We start from the raw sequence: 22,237 nt of genomic DNA, 5'->3' as shown, positions 1-22,237 counted from the left end.
CGCCTCCCTGCATTGTGCCTACATATGCAAATTAACCGCCATCTTTGTTGGCGGTTAACTGCCATCTGAGTTGGCAGTTAATTTGCATATCACCCTGATTAGCCAATGAAAGGGGTAGCGGTCGTACACCAATTACCATATTTCTCTTTTATTAGTGTAGATATTTTTAATCTTTGTGTATTTGGTTTTATTCTTAAAATTATTGATTCTTTTTAGTTTTCAATTAAAGGAATTTAATTCACTTAACTTAAACATACTGTAATATTAATAGTTAAAATAGATTTAACTATAGAATTGTTGTATTTTTAATTCTTTACTAGGCATAATATGTTTTTATTTCAAGAGGTTTTCATGCCATAACTGGTTTGGCTCAGTGGACAGAGTGTCAACTTGCAGACTGAAGGGTCCTGGGTTCGATTTTGGTCAAGGGCACATTCCTGGTTGCGGGCTCAATTTCCGTAGGGGGTGTGCAGGAGTCAGCAGATCAATGATTCTTTAATCATTGATGTTTCTATCTCTTCCTCTCCCATCCTCTCTGAAATCAATAAAAACATATTTTAAAAAAAAAGGATTTCATTATGTTGGAGCTGATTTTTGACTTTTAGATTTTATTCTTATGAGTATAGTATGATTTTTGACAAAGTGATGTTTTGGAAAGTTATTTATAGAATATAGAAGAGCAAGTGTTTCGGATTCTAGGAAGTATGGTTCCACTTCTATTCAATTCTGGGTACATTTTTCAGCTCTTGCAGGTTGTTTCCTTATCTATAAAAGGAGGCTAATGAAAGAAACCTGCTTGCCTCACAGGGTTGCTAAAGGTATTACATAAGATTGATTGACAGTGTATGCCAGCTTATACTACTATAAGGATGGGCTGTCAGAGGATCAGTTAGGGAAAGTTTTCGTGCTATTGTGTTTCTCTTCTCTGAACTCTCTTTTTCTTTTTGACACCTAATTTCTCAAAAGAAAAATCTATACTGATTAGCTTCACTTTTAATCTCTCCCTTTGTAAAAAACCAAAAACATAAGAACAGCAGTATTAATATTTGTAATGTTAATTGCTTTAGTTTTCTATTTGCTTTGTTTGCTTTCGTGTCTGTCAATTCTTTCCTGTACACTCCGATAGGACTGTAAAATTCCTCTCACTGTGGTAAACACTTCAGGTTATCCATCAAATCCATTTTTGAAACCTTTTTCTTTTTCTTGAGGTATTCCTCTGGGAGCCTTTTGTCTTCCTGTTCTAATCTGGACTGGTTGCTCTCTAGGCCTGGTGCAGAACTTATATCCTGTCTGTTCCTTTCCTCATCACCTTGGGAATTTCCTTTCCTTCTCTAATGTTTTGAATCATGTTTCCTGGTTCCTGTGTTTTCTTCTTTCTTGATTTATTCCCTTGTTTTGGTATAGCACTTCCTCTTCCACCCTACCTCCTACCCCGCCTCCTCTCCAGCCTCCAGCACCAAATCTGTTTAAGGTGACTCTCTTTGTAACATCTGTAAAGCTTTTTTCAATTCCCCTGTTGGATTGACCTGACCCTCCTTTGTGCCTCCACAGAACCCTCTATCATAGCCTTGTCCATCATACATATGGAGCACTCTACATGCCAAGCACTGTGTTCAACACTGGGGAGTCCAAGGTTGAGAAAATGAGGTTCTTGTTCCCAAGCAAGTTCTGATAGATAATGAACAGCTTGATTCTCACTGGAGGCAGTACTGCCCCCTAGTGGTCCTTTTGGAAAAGTGGGGGTTCAGAGAGTCGGACCTGTGGACTGAAGGGTCCCGGGTTCAATTCTGGTCAAGGGTACATGCCTGGGTGGTGGGCTCGATCCCCAATAGAGGGCGTGCAAGAGGCAGCCAATCAATGATTCTCTTTCATCATTGATGTTGCTATCTCTCTTTCCTCTCTGAAATCAATAAAAATATATTTTGAAAAGGTGGGAGTTGGAAAGTGTTTGGTTAACCACAGTAATAGGGGGGTACAGCTGGCATTTTGTAGTCTGGAGATAAGAATACTGAATGTCTTATATGTCCAGCACAACTTTAGAATATTCCACCAGACATTTATGTGTGAACATATGTTTATAATTATCTAAGCCTGGGGCCTGACTCCTTTTTACACACAAACCCAAACTACTCTTGGTACTTTTTACATTGTCATTGCTTGTGCAGCAGATGTAGAACAGCTGTTGTTGTCCATCAGTGTGGGTTTATAGACAGTTAAAAGGTAGCACGTGTTTTTAAAAAATTAAGGATACCTTGGATGATAAATTCTTTTGTAAATCATGCAGTAACAATGAAGAAGAATATGATTGTCTTGCCCTATACATAAAAGTAGGACAATTTTCTTTTTTTTAAATATATTTTATTGATTTTTTACAGAGAGGAAGGGAGAGAGATAGAGAGTTGGAAACATCGATGAGCGAGAAACATTGACCAGCTGCCTCCTGCACACCTCCCACTGGGGATGTGCCCGCAACCCAGGTACATGCCCTTGACCGGAATCGAACCTGGGACCCTTCAGTCTACAGGCCGACGCTCTATCCACTGAGCCAAACCGGTTTCGGCTAGGACAATTTTCTAGAGTAAATATTTAAAAAGATTTTGTTCGTTATTATGTGCATGCGTGTATATACTGTATTAGGGTGTATGTACAGTGCACAGCTTGATGACTTTATATTTACACCTACACATAAACACATGTAACTACCTTGCTCAAGAATGCGGAATGTCTGCATAGTTGGGAAACAGGATAAACTTATTTTTAAACAGTGTGTTAGATATATTTTCAAGTAATATGCCCATTGCATCTTCATGTGTACAATAAATACAATTATTAGAATATAGGGGACTATAGGCTTGGGTAGGAAAAAAATTACATTGCTATTTTTACTAACCTCAAACTGAAATTTAACATTTCCTTTCCATTTAGAATGCAGGAAATGGTGGTGATACTAGCCATACCTGTAACTTTTTTTTGCTACTAGAAGCCACAGATATTTTCAATTTCAGTTGTTGCAGATACTTCACAATATTGTTTCTACTCATTATTTTCATATTACAGTAATTATTAGACCTGCCACTTGATGATGTTATTTAAATCATTAGTAAAAGGACACATGTTACATATACAACTTTTTAAAAAATATATTTTATTGATTTTTTTACAGAGAGGAAAGGAGAGGGATAGAGAGTCAGAAACATTGATGAGAGAGAAACATCGATCAGCTGCCTCCTGCACACTCCCCATTGGGGATGCGCCCGCATCCAAGGTACATGCCCCTGACCGGAATTGAACCCGGGACCCTTGAGTCTGCAGGCTGACGCTCTATCCACTGAGCCAAACCGATCAGGGCAGAACTTTTAAATAATCATATTTTAAAATTTTATTTTAAAACATTCTGAAATTCTAGAGTAAGCAAAACTAATGTGTAATGATAGAAATCACATGAATGGTTGCTTCCTATAGAGAAGGTTGACTGGGGAAGGGGAACAGAAGAATTTTCTGGAGTGATGGAAATGTCCATCCTGGTATATATTTGTTAAAGGTGATTGAATGCTAAACTTAAGATATATATTTCACTGTAAATTATGTCAATTTAAAAAACCAGTACATTAAAAAAGTACTCCGAGAAGGGGTCTATGGGCTTCATTGGATTTCAAAAGAAATTTCTGGTAACAAAAATGGTTAAGAACCCTTTCTTGAGCCCATCATGTCACCTTTGAGTGACTGCTCTTTCGGGGCCTGCTTTCAACTTTGAGTGCCTTCTTTCTCTCATTTGCTTTTACTATTCATTTCCTTTTTTTCTAGAAGTGTTCTCACTTTTTTGAGCTAAGGAAAGTCAGAAAAGGAAAATAGTAGCTATGACAGAAATTATTTTCTTGACTTATTTGCCAGTCTCTCGAAGCTGATAAAGTTATAGTCCTTCTAACGTAGTTATGTACTTGTTTGCCTAGACTTTATGAAATTTCTGCCCTGGCTGATGTGGCTCAGTTGGTTAGAGTGTCCTCCTGTGCACCAAAGGGTCTCAGGTTTGATTCCCGGTCAGGACACTGGAAATAAAAAGGAAATTTCTAGTGACTAAAAACTAATTTGTAGACAATTTCATAATAGAATGATTTTTCACATTTCTGGTTTCTCTTGGAGTTTTAGGTTTTATCCCTGAATATGCAGGTCTGTTATGAAGTAGCCATGAACACTTATAACAGAGATTAAAATAAAATAAAATATATTTGGATTTAGAAAAGCATCAAAGAAGTAAGAAAAGAAAAATTAATATACTACCCACAATCTATTCCAGAAGTTCCATTTAGGTATGATGCAGCGTGAATACAAATTCTAAAGTCCAAATATGTTTTATTTTTATAAAATTCAGAATAGTATAAATATCAAATATTAGCCCATGTTTATTTTAAATGTGATGATAGGGCTTGAAGATGTTAAACATAATGGTAAATAATATAGGAACAAACATGCTTTCTTCTGGAGTCACAGTGTTAAGACTACTCATAATACAACTCTTGTTGTCTATCATCTTATGTGTATAACTATTTCTTTTACTCTACTGTTCTTATGTTTTTAGTCTTATGTATCTAGATAAATTTAAAAGGATACTTGTTTTAATAGATTATAAACTATCCTAAGAAAGCTTGAACTAAGGTGAATAGTCCTGACAGATTTTTATCTAGGTAGCATCTGCATGTCTTTTATGATGTTATTAGATTTAAAAATGTAAAATACTGTTTGGCGGTTTCTTTGCAGCCTCTCGTGTGGAAAATTTGAGATGCAGAGGAGAAACAGTAGCTAAGGAGATCAGTGAAGCCATGAAGGTAAAAGCTATATGCTAAAAAATTATAAAATGAACAAAATCTGTAGCTAGGTATTTGCTTTTAGCAGCCATATGTGTTTTAGTCTGTTGTAATAGGAATTCTTAGTAGTTTTTAAAATAGGTCATTAATGACTTAATTAAGCAACAGTGACATTTATTAGATACCTACTGTGTGCCAGTATTATACCTGGCTTCTTTAAAGGTTGGTTATATTTTTGAGTTCTGAGAGTTAGATCCAACAAGTGATTTTGGATAATAATGCCAGCTAACATTTAGTGAGCATTTAGCATGGATCAGGTACCATTTAACTGCTTAACATATATTATATTTCCTCATTATCCTTCCAATAACCCTATGAGATAGGTACTGCTATTTCCCTATTTTACAGCTGAAGAAACTGAGGCACAGAGAGGCTAATTAGATTGCCCAAATAAGTAACTCAGCCAGGATTTAAACTCTGGTTATTTGGCTTCAGAGCTTATATTGTTAACCACTATAGTATATAGCATATCAAATTGGAGTCTTAATATCTTCTACACTAATAAAAGGGTAATATGCTAATTAGACTGGACATCTTCCGGACATCCTTCTGGACAAAGCCACAAAGTGACAGCGGCCAAGGTAGAGGCGGTTAGGGGCAATCAGGCCAGCAGCTGTGTATTTCTGTTTCAACCTGAGATTAATTTTGAGTATTATTGTTTGTTTACTTTTTTAAGTCCTTGCCTGCATTAATTGAACAAGGAGATGGATTTTCTCAAGTTCTGAAGATGCAGCCTGTTATCCAACTCCAGAGAATCCACCAAGAAGTCTTTTCCAGTTGTTATAGGGAGCCAGATGTTAAACCTGAGAGCTTTATAACACAAATAGAAACCACACCAACAGAGACTTCTACCAGCAAAACCACTAACGTGGTACTGAAAAGAAAGCAAACTAAAGACTGCCCCCAGAGAAAATGGTATCCATTGCGGCCAAAGAGAATTTATCTTGATACGTAAGCTATTTTTGTTTATCTCGGGAGTTGAAATTAGGCCCTGTCGGCATTTAGATTAAAGTCTGATGCCTAGACAGAACTTCATTTAAAATAACAAGTAACTCTTTAGTGATTTCTTTATACAGATGTAGTAACTGTCCTGGGGTATGATGTAATATTGTATTTCCTCAATGTTTCGTCTGTAGTCGATGAAAAGCATATTTTTAAATGTTGGCACAAAGCCCATCAATGAGTATAAACAGTACAATCTTTTACTGTCCTTAAATGCCATCAACTCTTGGCTGCTTTACAGCTTTTATGGAATTTTATGAGTAACATTCTGTCAGTTTCCTGGATATACTGCTTTCTTTAAAAAAGAGCTGTGTAACAGTTGTCTTCATTTAAGTGCTGAGAGGAATCACCAGTTCTGCAAAGGAGGGTTTTTGTTTTTGTTTTTTTGGTGTTTTTTTGTTTTCAGCGTAATTTGTTTTATCAAATGAATGTGCAAATGAAAGACTAGCTTTGACTTTGTCACTCTAGTTCAGCTAATTTAGGTCTGTGAGTTTAATTGTAGGAAGTTTTGTTTTTATTTTGTGTTTTAAGACAAGACAGCTACTATTTGTGGAAGAATGTCTCCCAATATTTCTTGCCCACACATTGTTTTCCATAGACCTTTTAATTTTTAAGCATAATTTGACCTGTGAATAATATTTTTTAAGGATTTCTCATTATTTCTTTGTATATGACTCCAGTTCAAAAATATACATCAGAGTAATACATTAAGAAATTGCCATGTGGAATAAATATAGATGTAATCTGAACTATTTTATTTTTAAGGATGTTTATATATCAAGGATATAATCATTGGTAGAAGTCTGAGAAAGCTATATTGCCCCTACTTCGAATATTTAACCACAGTTCCTTATAGCTCCTGCTGTGTCTTTTACTCACATAACACAATGTAGGCAGGGCTATCTAACTTGCCAACCGTTTCCCCTTTTAATGATTGTACCTTCATTCGTTTGCAAAGGAATTTATTAATCATGAGGTTGGAAATCTATACTTCTTGTGTTTATTATGTGTTAATAATCATAAATGTCAAAATGTGACAGAAAGTCTGTCTCAATTAGGAAAACTTACATAGCCACTTTATGGTATTCTGTATTTTAATGTTACAATTTGAGATCTGTATATTTGTATAAAGCAGTTTTTTTTATTAAAATAATGTGTAATGACTAAAATCTTTATACTGTGTTTTTTTTTAAGAGTTGTCTTAGACACTTTTGAACCCAGCTTTAGTTGAATGGTAGCTCCGTACCTTGCATTTCAGAACATACTAAATTTCATTTTTAAGTTGTTTGAGTCTACAGAATATTGCTATTCTAAGGCAGTGTTTTTTATAGTATATAATTCTGTATGAATTATTTCACTCCAAAAGCCTGCAAACAAAAGAATTATTAATTCTCCTAGATTAGATAATTGCATTATGATTATAAAAGAAAATTTCTCTTTTAAAAATGATACATATTGAGATGTATATTGTTTAATGAACTTGCTCTGAAATATGTCAGCAAAAGGAAAAGGAATAGCTTAAGCAAATGTGGTAAAAATCTTGATAACATTGTGTCTGTGTGATAGATATATTCTTGTATCTGGAAATTTTTATAATTAAAAAAATTTTGTTCTATTGTATTTTAATTTTTTTGTTAATTCTCACCTGAAGATATTTTTTCCATTGATTTTTTTTTTTTTTTTTTTTTTTAGAGAGAGAGAGTGGAAGGGAGCAGGGGGAGGAAGGGAGAGAGAAAGAGAAAGAAGAAAAAAAAAAGAAAGAAGAGAAACATCAATGTGAGAGAGAGACATCGATTGGTTACTTCCCACACGCGCCCTGACGAGGGCTAAGATAAAACCTACAACCCAGGTATGTGCTCTTGGCTGAGAATCGAACCCGAGAACCTTCGGTGCACAGCCTGATGCTCTAACCACTTAGAAACACCAGCGAGGGCAAGTTTGTTCTGTTTTAAAACCCCCAGATAGACAGCTGAAACTTGAAGTCCCTCAGCAAGTCCAAAGTTTCACTCCATAGTTAGAGCAGTCTGTATTCAGGTGTCCAAAGAAATGAATTTTTAAAAAAAATCAGGCATTTATTCATTACAGTAAAAGCAGAAAGCTGTACAAGAAAAATGTAATCATAGTTACAGGTTGACTCCACAGTAAACAATATTTGTATAAACATAATAACGAACATCCCAAATATGAATTCAGTAGGAAATTGGGACAGTTATATTGGGAGGGTCAGAGGATTGGGAATTGATGAATACAGCACAGGCCCTGGACAGTCAGAACGGGTAGTGGTCCAAGCACTGTGGTGGAGTTCTGGAGGGCCCCCTTAGCTGCTGGGTCCTGGGGAAGGCCAGGGTGTGCCAGCACAGGAACTAGAGCGGCAGGTCGGCCTGGAGAGGGCACTGAGGAAGCTTCTGCCCCGACTAGCCCAGAAGTTAATTTTGCTCTGATAATGTGTGACCGCCTGAATATCAGCAATGAAATGGGAATGTTTGGGAATGAAATGTTTATCACAATGGGACATCAGTGCCTAATCTCTAAAATAGCTGAATCAAGAGATAGCACACTTTGGATATTACTCTGGTTAGAGGAAAAACAGCTAAGAGAGTGGAAAGTAGTTAACTTTGTGAATGAATCTAGGGAAGGGAAGTAGGCAAAGGAACTGACTTTTTGTGGTTGACATAAGCCTTATACATGTGCATAAAATACTTGCATAAAAATAAACTTGATTTTTTAATGATTTTAAAACTAACACAAATACAAGTGAATATAAGTTGTTTTTGACACTATCTTCGTATCATTGAGAATTAAGACATAAATTATATGTCAGAGGCTGCTGCAGGGTATCAGTTCCATTATCTCAGTATATTTCAGATTAGACTTGTAGTCCCTGTTTTTAGCTGAGACGTTTAGTTTGGGTTTCTTTGGAGTTCTTCCCCTACTCTTCCCCCTACCCTCCAACTATTTGTTTTGCAAATAGATTCTATGATCAAGCCTCTGTGTACAAAAATGAAGGAAAAAAATATTTCTAAAGCAGTGGCCGCCAACTTGTGGTCCATGAGGTCCGAAAGGTTGGCAAACCACTGAAGGGTTTGTGGGGATTTTATATGAAAGGACTTGGGGAAATCAATATTTTATTTATTTGAAGCTTCAGGGTTGAAGAGCCCTCTTGTGTTCATTGCTGTATCTCTACGTTGCTTGTACGCTGTGGGCCCTTTGCTAATATTAGTTGAATGAATGAATGATTTTATATTGCAAATTTCTAACTTATCACTTCTCCCAAGTCACAATCTCAGGCATAAATGACTTGTGGCATTCATATTCATGATTTTTTAAAATACATTTTTATTGATTTCAGAGAGGAAGGGAGAGGGAGAGAGAGATAGAAACAATGATGAGAGAGAATCATTGATCAGCTGCCTCCTGCACTCCTTGCACTGGGAATGAAGCCTGCAACCCAGGCATGTTCCCTGACCGGGAATTGAACTGTGACCCTCCAGGTTCATAGGTTGACACTCAACCACTGAGCTACGCTGGCTGGGCTATATTCATTATTAATTCTGCTTAGAAGATGGGCTTACTTTTGTAGAGGATGGGGGTGGAGGCGGGGTTTAAAGGACTGAGGGCAAATCACTAGGAAAACTGTCTGAATTAGAATTCTCATTTTCTGGCTATTAGAGCTTGAAGCCTAGTCCCCAGATCCCTGCCTGATCAGAGAAGAGGGTGGCATTCACACCCCTCAGAGTGACTCCGTGATGCTAGAGATATATCTGCCTCTGGCCCTCCTTCCTTTGGCTGCATTCCCTTGACTTCTGGGTGGCCTGGGGGAGCCAGGGGAGACCTGGCTCCTCGGGGTCCCCTGCTGCAGCTCATGTCTATGCCTGTGAAGGGTCAGGCCACCTAGCATCACCTCAACTAGCCCCATTCAGAGAATGGCTCCCATGCCCTTGGGCTCAAGTGGATTTCAGGGCTTTCCTTGCTGCCCACGTGTGTGGCTCTGTGGCCACTTCCTCCGCCATGATGGCACTGGAGTTCTCTGTCCGTTTCTCATGTCACCTTGATGGAGCATGCCCCTCTTCACTAGTCCCTAGTATCTGAGACTTGAGCGTTTCATTCTCATTCCTTCAAACTCTTCTGAGGTTTAGTTCTTCCACGAAGCAGCCCGTGGTGACCGCTTCAGAGTCCTAGCTGCCTGAGTCACCCCAACAGCCCCTCAGCACCGCCCCCCCCCCACCTCTGCCCTTTGGAGCACCAGCTGGTGCAGTGGCTCTTTCCCAGATAAGAGCCCCCTCATGCCTGGGTCTCTACTTTTGAAGCTCCTTTTTTTTCAAGTCGTTTTACAGTTGAGCATCACCACTAGAAGACCAAGTAGGAAAATAAGAGGGGACGCTGTGACCTACACATCTGGCTTTATTTCCTTCCCTATTAGATTTTTTTTTTTTGATAGGGGAAAAAGGTTCAAGTAAGAGTAGGTATGAATTCTCTCTGATGTCTAGTATGCCATAGCGACCCAGCTCTGCTCCTGTGGGTGTGTAGAAATTAGGGGATGACTAAAGAAAAAAAAAAGGAGAAAAAGAAGTTAGGGGATGGCAGTGACAGAATAATGACATGTGGCCAACTTGTAGGGTACCTCTGCTCCAGGTCGTCCCACATATCTCAGCTTCAGAGCTTGTGATCTTCCCAGTCACATTCCAAACAATATTTTTAAATCATTTTTTATAATCATACCTTTGGTTCTACAGATAATGAATTGGAATAGTGTGCTAAGGTATATGGATATTCTTGAACCAAAGCATACACCCTGCCCACCAGCATCGGCCATTGGTCACAAGAGACATCAGTGGCAGCTGGGAATCCAGTGTGTGACAGTGAGGGGGCGGAGGGAAAGGCCCAGGACTGGAGAGGGCGGGGTAGGGGGAATCCATACTGTTGCCGAGGTTCCAGGCACCCAAAGGGAAGATGAGAGTGAAACTCATGGGTTTTCAGACTTCTGTGGAATTAGCTGTTTGCAAGAAATTGTTTTGCCTGGTTTTAGAAACTAATGGAACACTAAGAAATTCCTGTAATTTACTGGCAAATCTTAATACTTACTTGCATTTTCTCTTTGGTATAAGCCCCAACCCAATTCTTCTTTTAAAGGAGATTTTCAGATTTGACAGATGAGAAATACTCCTAACTAAAATGAATCCTCATTTGTCTCACACTCACAGGGGACAAAAGTTCAAAAACATAAGTAAGTGTTGCACTCTCTCTGCCTGGGTGATGGACTGTGTGACCCCACCCCTAACCCCCAGCACTCCCAGACTTGCCCCCCCAAAAAAACCAGACTTACTTTGCTGGGGGTACTCTGCCCATCTCCCCTTCTCCCTGCTGTTATCTAAGTCAGAGAGAAAAAACAGGAGGAAGAGCTGAGATGTGTCAACAAAGGGACCATGATCAAGTTCACCCCCATGTTGCCTGTGAAGGTATTACACTATGGAGAGGTCAGCAAACGGTGTATGCGACATGCAGATAAGCCTGTGGTTCCCTTCACTAGATAAGATACCACATGCAGTGGTTCTCAACCTTCCTAATGCCGCGAACCTTTAATACAGTTCCTCATGTTGTGGTGACCCCCAACCATAAAATTATTTTTGTTGCTTTTCATAACTGTAATTTTGCTACTGTTACGAATCGTAATGTAAATATCTGATATGCAGGATGTATTTTCATTGTTGGTGACCACAGGTTGAGAACCGCTGCATTAGAGCCTCAGAATTCTTAGAAACCATGTGTGTTTCTCCCCCCCAAAAAACTTATATTTCATATCTCCCTATAAATGTGATTTGAAAAAAATATCTAAAGCAAACTCACTATCTAAGATTTGTTCTAGCTACATGAGGTCACAATTTATTCTACTCTTATTCAAGATAAAAGATTACCCAAAGGAAGAGATTAAGTAAAGCCAACAACTGTAACATTGCAGCAACATTGGGTAAAAGGCCATTAATTGTATGAATTATAGAATTGTTTAAGGCAGTATATTCTTTAAAACAAGCATATAAAAAATTTACTATAGCCCCAGAATTACACAAAATTTCTTCCTATAAATGTTTGAATTCAATCATTAATTTATTTGCTGAAGGTAACAGTAATAAAATACTAATAATTACCATGTGTTGAGTACTTCCTACGTGCCAGGAACATGCCAAGAGCGTACACACCCGGACACCTTCCCAAGGGTCTGCAGACTGTACACAATCGGGTGAGGGCGTGTGATTCCAACCCCGCCTCCAGTTTCTCCCTATGCTGCACAGTAAAGGCCCTTTGCCGTGTGTGCTGGATGTCCTCACCGTTATACCTACAGTTACCAAGTAAGAAGTCCAGCTGCTCACCTGGAGAAATCATGGAGAGAGGCCACTTCGAAAGGGAGAGGCCCTGAGACGACAGGGAAGAGAGAGAAGTTTAGCCATCCCAAGTCCCAGCTGGACCCAGCCTCCTGCCAACCAGCAGCAAGACCAGCAGAATAACCACTAGCTGAGCCCAGCTCAGATCACAGAACTGTGAGCAAATAACCACTTGGTTATTGTTTTAAACCAAGAACTTGGTATGAACTGGTTTTTCAAAAGGTCTGTTGGTACCGTGGCTCTGCTTGATTATTAAATTTTTAAGTATTTGGTTTATCAAGTATTGTGAAGCCACTTTGGAAGATCATACACTCTTCTGCTTTCAGGAATTATAGTTTGTTTGTTTGTTTGTTGAGGTACCAATTTTTGTGTAACAGATCATTCCATAAATAGTAGCTCAGGGCCGCCCAAACCACAAAAGCAGAAAACTTGCAGATCTTTTTGGGCTTTTGCTTGGAACTGGCACATCACTTCTATCTTCGATTAATTAAAGCAAGTCACAGGCCAGCTCATTAAAAAAATGAAAAAGGAACCCTCTGAATGGGAGAACATACTTGCTAATGATACATCTGATAAGTAAATTTCCAAAATATATAAAGAACTTATACAACTCAACACTAAGAAGACAACCCAATTAAAAACTGGGCAAAGGATGTTAGTAGGCACGTCTCCAAAGAGGACATATGGATGGCCAATAGACGTGAAAAAATGCTCAGTGTCACTAATCATCTGAGAGATTCAGATTAAAACCACAATGAGATATCACCCTACTCCTATCTGAATGACTACCATCAATAAATGGACAAATAAGTGTGGATGAGGATGTGGAGTAAAGGGAACCCTCACATACTGTTGGGAATGCATACTGGTGCAGCCACTGTGGAAAACTCAAAAAATTAAAAAATGCCTTTTGACAGTGAACCCACTTCTGGGACTGTATCCCCCAAAAATCTGAAACACTAATTCAAAAGAATATTTGCACCCTATGTTAGCTGTGTTATTTATAATAGCCACAATCGTGAAACAGTAGATAAGTGGACAAAAAAGATGTGGTACGCCCGGCCAGTGTGGCTCAGCGGTTAAGCATCGACCTATGAATCACGGCACACTGCAGGTGATGTTTTGTTAAGTTGTATACCTGAAACCTGTATAACCAATGTCACCCCAATAAATTCAATTTTAAAAATGGTGGAACTGGGGGCTATACAAGGGTGTGAATGCTGACAGAGAGCATGGTTCCTTTAGGATTTAGGGCCATCAAATTGATGGGCCACCAAAATAGTCTTAAAAACTTTCAATGGGCCTGGCTGGAGTTGCTTGGTGGTTGACCTCCCATGAACCAGGAGGTCACGGTTCAATTCCTAGTCGGGGTACATGTCAGGTTATGGGCTTGATCCCCAGTGTGGGGCATGCAGGAGGCAGCCAATCGATGATTCTCCCTCATCACTGATGTTTTTATGTATCTCTTCCTCTCTGAAATTTTATATTTATTTCAATGGGCACTACATCCCCCATATCTAACAATGCTTAGCTTGTAGTAGGTTCTCAGTAAATACCTGTTGCTAACTACTACTGAAGCGTCTGGCTAATGCTGCACATATAAGCAGCACCACTGGAAATGTGGAAATTCAGGTTCTGAGCAACCATCTGCAGAGCCACATGGATAGCAGCAGCACTTGTTGGCTGCTCTGTGTTGCGGTCATTTGCACATCCGTGAGACACCATGGGACTTCTCGGAAGGCGTGATCACCTATTGTTAGGTCCTTCCTGAGAATCTGTTTAAAACACATTCAACAATAAATAAATTGCAGCATTTACATTCTGCGGAAACAAAGGGGAAGTTCTTGGAGAGTGGTTAGAGTGGAAGGAGGGCAGAGGGTTTCTTTGTTCTAGTCAGGGGAGATTTCCAGGAAGAGGTGGTTTCAGGCACCCTTTGAATGATGGGAGAAGAGATATGACCTTAAGAAAAGAAAAAAATCCACGACACAAGAGTAAGATGAATGAAAGGGGTGGTGAATGTTTGCAAAGCATGGAGGGCCAATTTGGGAAGGTGTTTGACAATAGCCCAGGCACTTTCTGCAAAAGCTCGCCAGGGCCTGAACGCTTGCTTCTGCCGAAGCTGGCCATGTACGGAGCCTGAGCAGTGGCGTGACAGTGCGCTCAGGCTCCCGCCCACTCTGCTTCCCAGCTACTTCTAGAGGGTTCAGCTGGGAGGACAGGACCAACGTGGCTGCATCTCTCAGGTTCCCGGGTACCAGGCTGCAGCGATGCACAGCTCCAACACCACGTTTAAAAGCGGCTGCCTTGAAAAGACACAAGGAAACCAGGAGGAGGCAACCTGGGCGAGCCCCCAACTACCTAGAGCCCCATTCTTCGCTGAGGGAAGCAGCCCCTATGAAGCCAGAGCTCCCCGAAACATAATCCCCAGAGCATTCCCCTGCCAAGGAGCACATTACAAGGGGGCAATGTGCGGTCGCTCAGACCGTTCTTTGCAACCATCCCCTTTGCAATGCACGTGGGAGAGGTGACTAGGAAGTGGGTAGGGGCCTGTATTTTCCCTGCTTGACCCACCACCAATGAGTAACTAGCAAATTCCTGGAACTCCCTTTACCGTTCGTGGCTTTCATTAGGAACCACACTCCTGAGTCACACAGCCAGGAAAGCTTATTGTGCAGAATCGTATCCAGACCCAACGAAGAGGCACATAAAGTCACAAGTGGAAGGAAGCCCCAGAGCCATCTGACCCGCCTCCCGCTATCAGGAATGAGAATGCCAAATGACCAAGTGGGCTGGTTGTTACGGAAAAATATGCCTTGCTCTCAGCCTCTTAGAAGGTCCCAGGGAATACCTCCAAGTGATAAAATAACTGGAAAATGAGACTCAAATGCCAAGGAGAGAACAGCTGGTTGATTCACACCAGAGAAGAGCAGGTTTTAGGTGCAGTGGTGGAGTTCTGTGGAAGCGTTTGGGCCAATACCTCTCTGCCTCTGCTGGGAAATGGGTTTGAAGAAGGCATGTGGAACTGAAAATAAACTGAAGAGCTGCTGACCATCAGCAGTTTTAAGTCCCGGGTCACCCAGTGGGGAGGGGTGGTGGTGGTGGTACAGCCTCCTCATTAAAAAAAAAAATCTAGCACGAATAGTCTTGCCTAAACATGAACCCAAAGAGATCTAGAACGATCTCTCAGGGGTTCTTCCATAGTATCAGCAGGTGTTGCTGGGTGAAGGAAATAAAAATGTTAATACTAATTTATTTATTGTAACTATTAATTAAATATAATAGTTTATTATTGTCAATTGTTATTTTGAATTTTTCTATAATAAATGTTTCATTTTATAATTAGATGAGAATCTTTATTTTTAAAAATTTTTTTAGTCTTCTGTAGTTTGATTTTTTTACTTTTTATTGAATTTATTGGGGTGACTGATTTTTTCCTTTTTATTGAATTTATTGGGGTGACTCTGATTAACAAAATTATACAGGTTTCAGGTGCACAATTCCATCATACATCATCTGTACACTCTATTGCGTGTCCACCACCCCAAGTCAAGTCTCCTTCCATCATCACTGATACCCCTTCAGTTTTTTTAAAAAAAACATTTAATCACCTTTATTTATTTTTTTGTTTGTTTGTTTTTGTTAATCCTCACCTGAGAATATTTTTCCACTGATTTTTAGAGAGAATGGAAGAGAGAGGGAAAGACAGAGAGAAACATCAATGAGGGAGAAACACATCAATTGGTTGCCTCCTGCAGGAGCCCTGACCTGGGCCCCTGGGCTGGGGAGGAGCCTGCAACCAAGGTATATGCCCTTGACTGGAATTGAACCTGGGACCCTTTGGTCCTCAGGCTGATGCTCTATCCACTGAGCCAAACTCGCTAGGTCCCCCTTCAGTTTTTTTTTTTTTTATGAAGACTAGAATTGCCTGGTATATGAAATTGTATTCATATGAGACATAAAAATTCATAGCTACTTTTATATAGATAGGTTGTGTGAAATTTGCCTGGAATCTCTTACTTTAAAAATAACATAGGGCATTATCTAGACTTGTTTTTTTGTAAAGCTTTTTTAATTATACAGCCTATTGAAACTATTACCTAGCTTGAAGAAGCAAAATTCAAAACTCAGAGGAGTATTGCCCACTTCCACTCACCATTTTAAAATAACATTTTTTTGGTAGTTTTACTATTAAGAGAAGAGTTCATTTTCCACAATCAGTTGACATGTATATAGAAATCACTCTAAGCATGAGTCTACCAACATTCTAAGTAATTCATTCTTCTAAATTTATTGCATGGGTGGTATTTTTGCTCAACAAATTGGGTTTTGCCTAATATGCCACCTTTGGTGAAGTTGGTTATTTGAGATGGAATTGTAATAATGTTCACTCTATGAGTGAAGGAGAGGCACTTTGCCTACAAGCCAAGAAGCAGTCCTGGTCTGAATTACTGACCTCAGGCCAGCTAGTAGTTTCCCAGATGTGTGTCTTAAGTACCCAAGCCATGCAGATCATATAACAGATGTTAGAGGACAATGGAAAGAGGCACTTCCAGTTGGAATGATCAAGGAAGTCTCCATAGAGGGAGCATGTGAGCACATTTAACGCATTAGTAGAATTTTGGTTGACAAAGAACATTCTGCACAGAGGGAATGGTATGTGCACAAGTGTGGAGGCAGGGACCAACTTAGCTAGGGGATGACATAGCTGGATTAGTTAAGTCAGAAGTGCATCCTACGGGCTTTAAATGGCAGGCTAAGCCCTGACTGGTTTGGCTCAGTGGATAGAGCGACGGCCTGGGGACTCAAGGGGCCCGGGTTCGGTTCCGGTCAGGGGCATGTACCTTGGTTGCAGGCGCATAGCCAATGGGGAGTGTGCGGGAGGCTGTTTCTAACTCTCTATCCCTCTCCCTTCCTCTCTGTAAGAAATCAATAAAATAAATAAATAAATAAATAAATAAATAAATGGCAGGCTAAGGTTTGGACTGTATTAACGAAGAGTCATGGGAGGTTTTTGACCGAAGTATGTATCTAATTGCTGTGGCAATGTGCCAGGTGGAGATGCACCAGGAGAATTATGCAGACATAGTCTTGGCCTCTATATTCAGATGCATCAGCAGGAGTCACCACATATGTCAAAAACAAAACAAAACAAAACAAAACAAAAAAACAAAGAGAAAAAAGCAATAGGTTTGAATAATTGGTAAAGTCTCAACGACATGTTTTTAAAAGTGTAATTAAGGAGGAAGGAGAATATTTAATTTGATTCTCAGTCTTACTAGAACTCAGGGAAATGCAACTCAAGACCACAATAAGTAAATTTTCCACTTACCCGACAGGCAAAAATTAAGATATCCGACAACAGTTGATGAAACCAGTAGACAAAAATCAGCAAGGCTGTAAAACTCAACAACACCATCCACCAATATGGCCGGATAGATATTTACAGGACACTCCACCCAACCACAGCAGAATACGCATTCATTTCAAGTGCCCATGAAACGCTTAGCAATATAGATATATCCTGGGCCATAAAACAAACTTCAACAAATTAAAAAGAATTAGAATTATGCAGAGTATATTCTCTGACAACATTGAAATCAAACTAGAAATCAATGATAGGAAAATCTTCAAACACTTGGACTAAACAGTCTTCTAAATAATCCATGAGTCAAATAGGAAATTTCAAGGGGGTGAAAAAAAATGCCTTGAATTGAATGGAAGTGAAAAGATCTCATGAAGTTAGAAAAGAGCCAAAGCAAGGAGAAAAGGGGAATAATAAATATTTTTTAAAAAAATATTTTTATTGATTTCAGAGAGGAAGGGAGAGGAAGAGAGAGATAGAAACACCAATGATGAGAGAGTATCATGGATCGGCTGCCTCCTACATGCTCCCTACTGGGGATTGAGCCCATAACCTGGGCATGTGCCCTTGACCGAAATCGAACCCAGGACCCTTCAGTCTGTAGGCTGATGCTCCATCCACTGAGCCAAACCAGGTAGGGCAATAAATATTAATAAAATGGAAAAAAATACAGAAAACCACTGAAACAAAGAGCTGAGTCTTTGAGATCAACAAAATTGACAAATTTCCAGCAAGACTGACCAAGAAAAAAAGAGAGAAGACACAGATGACATACATCAGGAATATAACTAGAGAAACTTCAGACATCAAAAGCATGATAAAGGAATGCCACGAGCAACTGTACAAGCACAGATCTGACAACTAGACAAAGTGGACCAATTTTTTGAAAAGCATGAACTTCCACAACTCATCCAATATGAAACAGATAATTTTAATAGCCTTATAACTGTTAAAGGAATTTACTTCATGATTTTTTAAAGGATATTTGTTGCTTTTCTTAAAAATATATGTTTACTGATTTCAGAGAGGAAGGGAGAGGGAGAGATTGAAACATCAGTGATGAGAATCACCAATCAGCTACCTCCTACGTGCCCTCTACTGGGGTCCGAGCCCACAACCCCGGCATGTGCCCTTGACAAGAATCGAACCTGGGACCCTTCAGTCCCCAGGCCGATGCTCTATCCACTGAGCCAAACTAGCTAGGGCTTACTTCATAATTTTAAAATTCCCGAAAAAGAAATATCCAGATCCAGATGATTTCACTGAATAATTCTAAATGTGTAAAGCAAAATTACTCCAGTTCTATGTGGTCTTTTCCAGAAAACAGAACAGCAGACATTTCCCATTTCATTTTATGAAGCTAGTATTACACTGATACCACAACCAGACAATTCAGTATAAAAGAAAAATACAGAGCAATATCCTTTATAGAAAAAAAACCCTAACAAAGTATTAGCAAATAGAACCCAACAATATATAAAAAGAATTGTACATCATGACCAAATAGATTTTATTCCAAGGATAAAAGATAGGTTTAATAATAGAAAATCAATCAACATAACCCACCACATTAATAGACTAAAAAAAGAAAAATCACACTATCATATCAATTGATGTAGAAAATGTATTTGACAAAATTCAATAATGATTCATGGTTAAAAACTCCCAGAAAAATAGGAATAAAGGGGGAACTTCCTCAATTTGATAAAAAGCATCTACACACACACCCACACACACACACCCACACACACACACACACACTACAGTTAACATTATATTTAATTATGAAAGACTGAATATTTCCCCTCAAAACACAAGGCAAGAAGGTTTGTTCTCACAGCTCTTATTCAATATAGTGCTGGAAATTCTTCAGTGACAGAAAATAAAAACTATACAGATCAGAAAGGACCACATGAAACTGTTCTTATTTGCAGATGACATGATTGTCCATATAGGAAATCCCAAAGAATCTACCAAAAATTCCTAAAACTAATATGTGAGTTCAGCAAATAATAAGCCTACAAAAATCAAATGAACACATGGACACCGACATTATGCTAAGCAAAATAAGCCAATTGGAGAAAGATAAATATCACATGATCTCACTCATATGTGGGAAATAATGATCAACATAAACTGATGAACAAAAATAGATCCAGAGATGAGGAGTAGGGGAAGGGAGCTGGGAGCTTATATGCATGCATACATATGTCCTTCGGTTGATCTCTTACCCCGCGCGCCCCCCGCCAACCCTCCCCAGCCTTCCTGCTGTAGTTTGACAGTCTTTTTGCATGTGTAGCTATACAACACTCAGCAACAGGATAGCAAAAAATTATAAAATAAACAAGACATAAAGACATTTCACTGAAGAGCATATACAAGTGACAAACACATGAAAAGATGTTCGACATCATTAGCCATTAGGGGAACCCAAATTCAAACCACAATGAGATATCCCAGCCTTCCTGCTGTAGTTTGACAGTCTTTTTGCATGTGTAGCTATACAACACTCAGCAACAGGATAGCAAAAAATTATAAAATAAACAAGACATAAAGACATTTCACTGAAGAGCATATACAAGTGACAAACACATGAAAAGATGTTCGACATCATTAGCCATTAGGGGAACCCAAATTCAAACCACAATGAGATATCATTACACACCTATCAGAATGGCTCCAATGAAATATAGGGACAAAACCAAATGCTGAAGAGCATGCCACAACACGGTATCACTCACACACTGAGAATTTAAAATGGCTCAGCCACTCTGGAAAAACACTTTGGTAATTTTTTTAAAAAAAAAACTAAACATTCAACTGCTATATGACCCAGCAACTGCACTTTTGGGAATTTCCCCAGAGAAATGAAGACTTGTGTTCACACGAATGTTTATAGCAGTTTTATTCATAATAGCCAAGAACTGGAAACAACCCGGATGCCTGTCAGTGGGTAAACGGTTAAACCAACTGTGGTACCTCCACACCATGGAATACTACTGAGCAGCAACAACAAAAATGAGCTATCAACACAGCAACGACCTGGATGAACTTCCAGAGAATTATGCTGATTGAAAGAAAAAAGTCAATCTCAGGAGATTATGTACTGCATGACTGACTACATTGATACGACATTCTTGAAATGACAGAAGAATAGAAATGGAGAACAGAATAGTAGTGTCAGGGATTAAGGAGTGGGCGGGCCAAGCACAGGAGAACATGGTTGTGACTACAAAAGGTACTTACTGGCAACAGAGTGATCCTTGTGGTGATGGGAATGTTCTGTCTTTTGACTGTATCAATGTCAGTATCTGGTTGTGATACTGAATTATAAGTTTTGCAAGATATTGACCTCGGGGGGAAACTGGGTAAAGGGCAGAGAGGCTCTCATTGCAATGTGAATCTACAAATATCTACAATAAAAAAGTGCAATAAAAAAAAAGCAACAACACCTGAAACTAAGATAATGTTGAATGTCAACTGTAATTGAAAAAAAAAATTGGAAAAAAGGCAACAAAATGATAAACACAACATTTAAGATGGGGAGGAGGTGGCTGGAATAGGGAGGAGCATGCAAGTAAATGAAAGGGTTTGTCCATGTTCTGGTTCTTGGGTTAGGGGGTGGGTTTAGAGATGTTTGTTACATTACTAATGAGTGAATAAGTAATAAATAATTAAAGGAAGTCCATTTATGAACCAATGACTAAGGAACTGAGAATAAAGGTTAATCTAATTTTGTGTACCTCAGGTCTGATGAGCACATTTTAGGTCACCTTCTCACTCAAATCTAAGACTCTTTCTGCCCCAAACAAGCCAAGAGCACAGGCAGTTGAAGAGATTTCTTGAAGGAATACGAAAGGAGTTCCTGGGGGAATACCAAAGCTGCTGTGCTCCTTCTAAGGCAGCGGTTCTCAACCTGTGGGCCGTGACCCCTTTGGCGGTCAAATGACCCTTTCACAGGGGTCACCTAAGACCATCCTGCATATCAGATATTTACATTTGATTCATAACAGTAGCAACATTACAGTTATGAAGTAGCAACGAAAATAATTTTATGGTTGGGGGGTCACCACATGAGGAACTGTATTTAAAGGGCCAGAAGGTTGAGAACCACTGTTCTAAGGAGCTCCATAGCCACACCAGTGTAAGTCATTTGCAGTTAATTCACTCAGCAGATGTGTGACCAGTGTTGTGAGCCCAGCCCTGTGCCAGGCACAACAAGAAGTTGGAGAATCCTCCAAGGAAATTACAAAGTAGTTGTAAGTGGTGGTAAATCCAATAGGAGATGAGTGAAATGATTTTTAAAGTGAGTCACAAATGACAAATGTCTTATTTCTTGTTTTAAAGAGAATAATGAGCAATCGCTTCGGATACTAGGCTATTACAATTCCCATGGCATACCACAGTTTAGAGCTGCACTAGATACTAGCATTGCACAAATAGTTAAAACACTGTTACTGTACTAGATGTCTTTCCAAAGAAAACAAAATTGAAGGGGGAAAAATAAAAATGAATTACCTATTTGTGTGTGTGTGTGTGTGTTCAGTATGCTACCTGGATTCTTCTATAAGTCATGAAGTGCACTCACTTCTGCTTTGATGGCATGTGCTGGACCTTCTTAGGGTGTAACTCTT

General features: G+C 39.2%; 1 protein-coding gene across 1 annotated transcript in view; it reads left to right on the top strand.

Moving 5' to 3' along the window:
• The window catches only part of NSL1 (NSL1, MIS12 kinetochore complex component), a 24,535-nt gene extending 17,502 nt beyond the window's left edge, over positions 1–7,033 (top strand). The window contains exons 5-6 of the mRNA XM_015569935.1: positions 4,756–4,823; positions 5,539–7,033. Of these exons, the coding sequence (XP_015425421.1) occupies positions 4,756–4,823; positions 5,539–5,817 (347 nt within the window). The 3' untranslated portion in view covers positions 5,818–7,033. The remainder of the gene's footprint in view (positions 1–4,755; positions 4,824–5,538) is intronic.
• The last annotated feature ends 15,204 nt before the right edge of the window (positions 7,034–22,237 follow it).

This window comes from Myotis davidii, unplaced genomic scaffold (assembly GCF_000327345.1).
Source record: "Myotis davidii unplaced genomic scaffold, ASM32734v1 scaffold362, whole genome shotgun sequence".
Taxonomy (NCBI): Eukaryota; Metazoa; Chordata; class Mammalia; order Chiroptera; family Vespertilionidae; genus Myotis; species Myotis davidii.
This window is presented reverse-complemented; position numbering and strand designations above follow the sequence as displayed.